The 9,379-nt window shown below is 44.9% G+C and overlaps 1 protein-coding gene across 1 annotated transcript in view; it reads right to left on the bottom strand.

Moving 5' to 3' along the window:
* Positions 1–6,933, bottom strand: part of LOC139278419 (ankyrin repeat and SOCS box protein 13-like) — a 41,186-nt gene extending 34,253 nt beyond the window's left edge. Inside the window, exon 1 of the mRNA XM_070897174.1 lies at positions 6,857–6,933. Within this exon, the coding sequence (XP_070753275.1) occupies positions 6,857–6,869 (13 nt within the window). The 5' untranslated portion in view covers positions 6,870–6,933. The remainder of the gene's footprint in view (positions 1–6,856) is intronic.
* Between the last annotated feature and the right edge of the window lie 2,446 nt (positions 6,934–9,379).

Raw genomic sequence — 9,379 nt, forward strand, 5'->3', positions numbered from 1 at the left:
GGGTAGAGGTGTTTCCGATGCAGAAAACAAAAGTAAAATACTAGACAATGTGAAGATTGTTTTCTTCATATGGCCTCCTAGAAGAAATCGTGTCCGATAATGGGCCGCAATTTTGATCAGAAGAATTTGAAGTTCATGAGCAGAAATGGTGTGAAACATACCAAAGTTCCACCATACCTGCTTCAAATGGTGCAGCAGAGCACACAGTACAAATTGTAAACCGTGCCCTCATCAAGCAAATGTTGGAATCCAAATCCAAGGAAATGGCAGTTGACGTTGGACCACAAACTGGCAAATTCTCTGATTACTTATTGTAATACTCCTCATACAACTACTGGTAGAACATCAGCAGAGTTGTTTCTCAAATGACAGCCACGAACCAGGTTCTCGTTGTTAAAGCCAAACTTGGCACAGTCAGAAGAGAAACAATCAAGACAGAAAGAGAGCCATGATAGAGGTAAAGAGAGAGAAGCGTGAAATTGAATCAGAAGGTTAGAGTGATGAACCATCACCATGGACAGGTCAAGTTTGTTCACATTGATCATATTTTACCTACAGATGTGGAAGGAGTTGAAAGTTGGAATGATTTGATTATTTCTCATGAGTTAGATAGTCTACTTGTAACAAGACTATCAGTAGCAAATCCCACATCAGATGTGGTAGGAACAAGTTCAGGAGAAAGTGAATTTAAGTCTGAGTCAGAGTGTTGCAGACAGACAGTCTGAAGTTGTAGAGAGTTAAAATGTAGCTCGAGGAAAAACTCTCCTCAGGCTCAAGCTAGAATGAGACTAAGTCCTAAAACAAGTTTGGAAAGTTTGGTTCAAGAACAAAGGTATCCTCTTTGAAACAGAATCCAGTGGTTAAGTTTGATTTGTAAATATGGAAAAATAAGTTTTTGGGCTAGGAATTGATCAGCCAACCGCAGGGTACCACCGGGTTTTTCGGCAGCATTTCCTTGCCTTTCATTTGTTGGGAAATTCATTGCAGTCTTCTGTCGGCGGTTTCAAAATACTGCTGGAGAGTGAACCGCTGCCATGCAATGCTGGGAAAACCGCTCCCGCCAGAGTATTTCTTTAAAAAAAAAATGCCCAGTCAGATCAGCCTTTTGATGGACAGTGGGTATGAAACCCTGCAAAAAAAAAAGTGAGTGAACATTTTTTTAAGATTCTTTTGTAGCGATTCAGTGCAAAAGGGTCCTCTGAATGCTTTCTGCTGTTTTATTTTTTACTTTTTGAAAAAATATTTTTTGTGTTTTCCCCCCTCCCTAAGCCAACTCTAGCCTCAGAATTAATTTGACCAGGACTGCCAAAAATCCATCTTCAATGCTCATTTTTCCCGTTGGGTGCTTTTATTTGTATTTTTTGACCAAAGTTCCGCACAAAGTACCGTCAGGATCTTAGCGGCCTTTTCGACGGTAAATGGGCGGAACTTGCCTTTGATCAATTTCGACACCCGTATCTTTTGTTGTGTATACTATGCAAGTTATGTAAAGTGTTATAGAACACAACCTAGTGGAGAACGTGTGCATGGTTCGCGTGTGGTAGGGGGAGGAGAGCTGGCGGGGGGGGGGGGGGGGGGGCGGAAAGAGAGGAGAGCTGGGGGCGGGGGGAGGAGAGCGCAAAAGACGGGATAGTGGAAGAAGGAAAATAGAGATAGAGGAAGCAAAGGAACAAAGTGTAAAACAAACAACATAAGGGAGACTAAAATAAAAAGAGAAACGGCAGCAGAAAGTGAAAGTGAACAACAGAAAGTGAAAATGAGACAGTGAAAGAGCCAAGATTGGATACTTTCAGTGACTGGACAGTAAAATACTAACCAGTCATCATTTCATAGTGTACACATTTAATACAAACCATTTTAGTGAATTCATTTACATTTAAAGAGCTAATTTCACATATTTCTGCTCAGTGTAGCACAACTATCTATCTCCCACGCACAAGACCATCCGCTTAATTGGTCTGAAGCCCTGTGAATACAATCAGTCTCGCGTTGATATATATATCGTTATAGAAACATAGAAAATAAGTGCAGGAGTAGGCCATTCGGCCCTTCCAGCCTGCACCACCATTGAATGATATCATGGCTGATCATTCCCCAAGTACCCCTTTCCTGCTTTCTCGCCATACCTCTCTTGAATATATCCAATGAACTGGCATCAACAACTCTCTGCGGCAGGGATTCCACAGGATAACAACTCTGAGTGAAGAAGTTTCTCCTCATCTCAGTCCTAAATGGCCTACCCCTTATCCTAAGACTGTGTCCCCTGGTTCTGGACTTCCCCAACATCGGGAACATTCTTCCTGCATCTAACCTGTCCCGTCCCGTCCTGTTAGAATCTTATATGTTTCTATAAGATCCCCTCTCATCCTTCTAAACTCCAATGTATAAAGGCTCAATTGATCCAGTCTCTCCTCTTATGTCAGTCCTGCCATCCCAGGAATCAGTCTGGTGAAACTTCGCTGCAATCCTTCAATAGCAAGAACGTCCTTCCTCAGATTAGGTTATTACTTTAAGTACTTATTCCTTTGCAGCATGAACAGCAAATTAAGCTGTGTTATTAAGACTGAGTCACATCAAAATAGATGTTATAACATTTAAGTCAGTTGCTACTGCCTTGAATGAGCTGATTTTTGTGGGATTTTGGTTCCAATGGTTGTGGAAGTCCACAAGTTTAAAAAAAAGTGACCTAGATGTCCTAATCTGGATTCTAGATTTTCTATTTCACACCTTCCCTCCCCACCAATTTTATCTCCTTCCTTCTCCTCCATATGTTGACTCCTTGCCATCGTACAGTCCTACAGGTGCCATCACCATTCAGGTAAAAGACTTGCATCTATAATCGCACCTTTTACGACCTCAGGATGTTCCAAAGCACTTTACAGCCAATGAAGTACTTTTGAAGTGTAGTCACAATTGTAAACACCTCCAAGTCAGAAGATTGTGGGTTCAAGTCCCACTCCAGAGACCCGAGCACATAAATCTGGGTTGGCACTCCAGTGCAGTGCTGAAGGAGTGCTGCACTGTCGGAGGTGCCGTCTTTCGGATGCGACGTTAAACCGAGGCCCCGTCTGACCTCTCAGGTGGACGTAAATGATCCCCTGGCACTATTTCAAAGAGCAGGGGAGTTCTTCTCGGCCAATATTTATCCCTCACTAAACATCACGAATAAACAGACTATCTGGTCATTATCTCATTGCTGATTGTGGGAGCTTGCTTGTGCGCAAACTGGCTGCTGCATTTTGGACATTACAACAGTGACCACGCTTCAAAAAATACTTCATTGGCTGTAAAGTGCATTGGGGTGTCCAGAGCTTGTGAAAGGAGCTATATGTATACAAATCCTTTCTTTCTTTAATGTGGAAAATGCGGCAGCCAATTTGCTCACAGCAAGGTGATAATGACCAGATCATCTGTTTGTGATGTTGGTTGAGGGATAAATGATGGCCAGAACATTGGGGGGAACTCCCCTGCTCTTTTTCAAAATAGTGCCATGGGGTCTTTTACGTCCACCTGAGGGGGCAGACGGGGCCTCGGTTTAACGTCTCATCCGAAAGACGGCACCTCCAACAGTGCAGCACTCCCTCAGCACTGCACTGGAGTATCAACCCAGATTTGTGCGCTCAGGTCTCTGGAGTGGGACTTGAACCCACAACCTTCTGACTTGGAGGTGATTCATTTGTCACCTTGTCCAAGGGGCTGTTTCTGACTTGTGCTGGGCAGAGAGTTTTGGTGTTCTATTTGAATGCGGGGGTGGGGAGGGAGGTGGTGTTATCATTACAGTCAAACCCAGTTCTATTCTCACCCGATTTCCACATTATCCAACTTCTGCAACGAGTGCAATCTGCAGCTCGCAACAGCTCTGCAAGATTATCCAGTGTAAGCTGTGGTATATAGGCCAGGCAGTGCCCAGGTCTGATCCCTGCTCTGTCTCGAATTAGCTCACCTCAGCCAGCGACAAGGGCAGGTTTCTTTCTCTACAAGGACATTAGGGAACCAGGTGGGTTTTTAAATGACAATTTAACTTTTTTTTAAAAAAAGCAGCTTTTATTTTAATTGAATTCAAATTCTCAAACCACAGTGGTGATATCTGAACAACAACTTATATTTATATAGCACCTTTAACGTCCCCAAGGCTCTTCAACAAACACCGAGCCACATAAGGAGAAATTAGGGCAGATGACCAAAAGCTTGGTCCAAGAGGTAGGTTTTAAGGAGCGGCTTAAAAGATTAGAGAGGCAGAGCGGTTTAGGGAGGGAACTCCAGAACTTAGGGGCTTGGCAGCTGAAGGCAAGGCCACCAATGGTTGGGTGATTAAAATCAGGGATGCTTAAGAGGCCAGAATTAGAGGAGTGCAGATATCTCAGGGGGTTGTAGGGCTGGAGGAGATTGCAGAGATAGGGAGGGGTGAGGTCATTGAGGGATTTGTAAACAAGGATGAGAATTTTGAAATCGTGCCATTGCTTAACAGGGAGCCAATGTAGGTCAGTGAGCACAGGGGTGATGGGTGAGCGGGACTTGGTGCAAGTTAGGACACGGGCAGTCGAACTCACATTCTCTGGGTTATTAGTCCAGCTTCTTTACATAACCATGATGGTATTGTACCCCGATATCCACGTTTACAAAAACATCCTGAATGAGGACAAGTGACAATTAATATAATTTTTTCCCCTGCTTCTGCCCTCCCTTCCTCAGGATACTGACTTGTGCAGAGGTTTGGTTCCACTGGCATGAGCTGCTCTTTGGTCACCCAAATGACAGATGCTCATGTGTAAAGAAAGACTTGCATTTATATAGCGCCTTTCATGACCACCGGACATTTCAAAGCGCTTTATAGCCAATGAAGAACTTTTGGCGTGTAGTCACTGTTGTTATGTGGGAAAACCTGTACAATGTGCATCAGCAGGCTATTGGACATGGAGAGGCATCACGTCAGCCTGATTCTATCCTCAGATATCCCCGCACACACACTTTTCACTCGGGTTCACGGAAAAGCGCTAAGGATGCGGAGCCTTTGTCTGCGGAGGCCAGTTGCTGCACGGGAAGTTAGAATGGCTCAGACTGGACCTGTCCAGGATTCAATCCTGGGGCCTCGCTCGACTGTACGGCTCAATTCCCTGCTGGATGGTACATTTGGGGATTGACTTAATTTAATTAAATGCACGTTAACAAAGACAGCTTTGAACTCTTTCAATTAGAACTGCAGTGCTACACCGTTCCTTAAATACAAAAGGAAAGATTAATCTGTCGTGCTAATTTCCTTGTAGCAGCATTGATAGAATCTGATGAGTCCTCAATATTTTCACAAAACAAAATTAAAAGCAGATATGATAATCCGACAACAAACTCTCCTCTTTTTTTTTATATACATATATAAATCTGGTTTACCCTTTAACGACGTTAATTACAAGTGATGTGCGTCACAAATGATATCCTCGGTGACTGTGACCATGGTGCATTATCCCTCCTCATCCTTCTCAACCTGTCAGCAGCCTTTGTTATGGTTGACCAAACCATCCTCCTCCAACACCTCTCCTCCGTCGTCCAGCTGAGTGGGACTTCCCTCGCCTGATTCCATTCTTCCCTATCCAGTTTTAGCTACTGCAATGGCTTCACTTCTTGCTCCGTTACCTCTGAAGTCCCCCAAAGATCTATCCTTGGGCCCCTCCGATTTCTCATCTACATGTTGCTCCTCAGTGATATCCAAAAACACAACATCAGGCTCCACATGTACGCTGATGACACTCAAGCTCTATCTCACCACCACTTCTCTCGACCCCTCCAGTCTCAGACCCCTCACGCTGCTTGTCCAATATTCAGTCCTGGATGAGCCGAACTTTCCTCCGAAGTAAACATTGGGAAGACCAGAACCATCATATTTAGCCCCCGCCACAAACTCAATCGCACTTCCTGGCCACTCTGAGCCAGACTGTTCGCAATCTCTGCGTCCTCAGCTGAGCTTTCAACCCATATCCTTACCTTGACCACCTACTTCCATCTCCATAAAACGTCCATCTCTGCCCCTGCCTCAGCCTATCTGTTGCTGAAACCATCATTCACAACTTTGTTTCCTCCAGACTCGACCATTCTAATGGTCTTCTGGCCATCTTCCATCCTCCATAAACTGAAGCTCATCCAAAACTCTGCTGCCCGTATCCTATTTCACACCGAGTCCCTTTCATCCATCACCCGTGCTCACTGACCTACATTGGCTCCCAGTCCGCCAACACCTCAAATTTAAAATTCTCATCCTTGTGCTCAAATCCCGCCATGTGGCCGCCCCTCCCTATCCCTGTAACCTTCACCGGCCCTACAATCTTCCAAGAACTCTACGCTCCTCTAATTCTGGCCTCTTGAGCATCCCCAATTTTAATCGCTCCATCATTGGCGGCCATGCATCAGCTCCCTACACACCTAGTTCTGGCATTCATTCCCTAAACCTCTCCACTTCTCCCTCCATATTTAAGACACTCCTTAAATCTTACATCTTACCTCTTTGACTGAGCTTTTAGTCATCTGGCCCAATATCTCCTACTTTGGCTCGCTTCAAAGTTTTTGGCTGATTATGATCCTGTGAAGCACCTCTGGGGGTTTTACTCCGTTAAAGGTATGATATAAATGCAAGTTGTTGTTGTTAAAGTCACTATATAAATGCAAGTTGTTGTTAAAGGCACTACCTAATGCAAGAAGCTGCTGCTGCTGTTGTTGTTGTTGTTGTTGTTGTTGTTGACAAGCAGGTAAACAAGCAAGAAAGCGAGTTAAAATAAGAATGCTGCTGCGGCGCCAGACAAGCCATCTCCCCGGGAAGCTTGGGCCAGTGCCCGCACGGTGGGGGTCCCCTGACTCCGTTACTACTCACTGATGTCTCCCATCCCTCTGTGCAGCTCTGTGTATCTGTCGCGACTTCCTATCTTGGCCCGCACTAGCTGGGCTCCGCGTCACGTGGCTCTGGGCAACTCGCTACACTGCGGTGCAACATCAGGCGGCGTCTGCGCATGCGGACAGCGATAGGCCATGTGACGAAATTGACATGCGGAAGTGGCTGTGGTGTGTGTGTTTGGTCTCATTGAATCTGCAATTCCGCCCATTAAAATCTAAGATGCTCACAGCTAATGGGCGGAGTTGCAGATTCAATGAGATTGAAAGAGGGGAGGCATTTACAGAATTAGATTTATGGTATTTAAAAAAAATACTCTTGCCTGATTACAAAACTCATGGAGTACTGGCAATGATGCCTCTTTTTCCCAGTTAGAAACATTTTGTAGTCAGAGGTGCAGTTGCCAGCCAAGGACTCTTCCGGTTCCACCTCCCTATATCCTTTTTCCTTCATATCCAGCCGACAGGCATAGTGCTGTAATTAATAAATAACATGCCACAATCTCTTCCAAATTACAAAAAAAAAACATCTGGATTTCACAAGGCAATAGTAAAAGAGAAAATACTGGAAATACTCAGCAGGTCAGGCAGCCCGTGTGGAGAGAGAAATAGAGTAAACGTTTCTGGTCGATGAAGTGGAACATGTTACAGATGTAACAGATTTTAAGCAAGGGCAGAGGCAGGGAAAGAAGGGAGGGGAAGAACGAACAAAAGGGAAAGGATGTGATAGGGTGGAAGGCAGGAGTGATTGAATGGCAAAATGGATGATGGTGCAAGGCAAAAGGGGGTGATAATGGGACAAGGAACAAAAGATGGGTCCAGAATGGCTGAAAATGACAAATCATTACCAACAAAAATGGGAGCAGTGGTTATGATCTGAGATTTTTGAACTCAATGTTGAGTCCGGAAGACTGTAAAGTGCTTAATCGAAAAATGAGGTGCTGTTTCCCCCGAGCTTCCGTTGAGCTTCGTGAGAAGGTCAGAGTGGTGGAGAATTAAATATTAAATATGTCTTGTGGAACTGAAGGCAATCATTTGCTAATATAAGATCTTGGCCTGAATTTTGTGGTCTGGCGAACGAACAGCTCTATACTATTAATTACACACACTTTGCCTACAGGCTTTCGCACTCGAGGTTGCAGTGATTAGAAAGCCATTTCGGCGCAGTGCCCTCTACAGGGGATCTGGGACATGCGTGAACAGGGAAAGCAACTGTGCAGCTCTGTAACCAATCAGATTGAGGAACTGTTACTGAGCAGTGCAGAGTGTAAACCAGGAAGTATAAGTTAGAATATTTAATTCACTGCTAAATCATGTACAGAAAGTGAAATAAAGAAAGGAAAAAAAGGATGTGATTAAGAGAGAGAGATAAAAAAAAGACAGAAAGGAACAGTTAAAAAATATTTTTTTAACTCTCTAACATAAATAACATTTTGAAGCTATGAGCATCTACGCTTTTAAAACAAAAGAAAATGCTATGGATGGTGGAATCTGAAATAAAAACAAAGTGCTGGAAATACTCAGCAGGTCAGGCAGCAGTTGTGGAGAGAGAAACAGAGTTAACGTTTCAGGTCAATGGCCCTTCGTCAGAACTGGAAAAAGTTCGAGATGTAACAGGTTTTTAAGCAAGTGTAGGGGCAGGGAAAGGGGGGAGGGGAGGAAAGAACAAAAGGGAAGGTCTGTGATAGGATGGAAGGCAGAAGAATTTAAGAGACGAAAGGGATGGTAATGGGACAAGTTAAGTAACAAAAGATGAGTCTCGGTGGGGTGTAAATGGAAAAATCATCAACAATTGCCATGGGAAAGAGAGAAAACAACAGAGAAAAAAACATTAGTGCAGGGGTTACGGTCTGAAATTGTTGAACTCGATGTTGAGTCCAGAAGGCTGTAAAGTGCCTAAACGAAAGATGAGGTGCTGTTCCTCGAGCTTGCATTGAGCTTCATTGGAACAGTATAGGAGGCCGAGGACAGAGAGATCAGAGTGGGAGTGGAGCGGAGAATTAAAGTGACAGGCGACCGGAAGCTCAGGGTCACACTTACGGACTGAATGGAGGTGTTCTGCATCTCAGCAGTCACCCAATCTGAGTTTGGTCTCCCCAATGTAGAGGAGACCACATCGTGAGCAGCCAATACAGTATACTAAATTGAAAGAAGTGCAAGTAAATCGCTGATTCACCTGGAAGGAGTGTTTGGGGCCCTGGACAGTGGGAAGGGAGGAGGTAAATGGGCAGGTGTTGCATCTCCTGCGCTTGCACGGGAAGGTGCAGTGGGAAGGGGAGGGGGTGCTGGGTGTGATTGAGTAGTGGACCAAGGTGTTGCGGAGGGAGCGGTCCCCTCAGTACGCTGAAAGGGGGCAGGAGGGGAAGATGCGATTGGTGGTGGGATCACGCTGGAAATGGCGGAAGATGATCCGTTGAACGTGGAGGCTGGTGGGGTGAAAGGTGAAGGACCAGGGGAATGCTGTCGTGGTTCTGGGAGGGAGGGGAATGGGTGAGAGCAGAAATGT

This window comes from Pristiophorus japonicus, chromosome 13 (assembly GCF_044704955.1).
Source record: "Pristiophorus japonicus isolate sPriJap1 chromosome 13, sPriJap1.hap1, whole genome shotgun sequence".
In the NCBI taxonomy this organism is placed as follows: Eukaryota; Metazoa; Chordata; class Chondrichthyes; family Pristiophoridae; genus Pristiophorus; species Pristiophorus japonicus.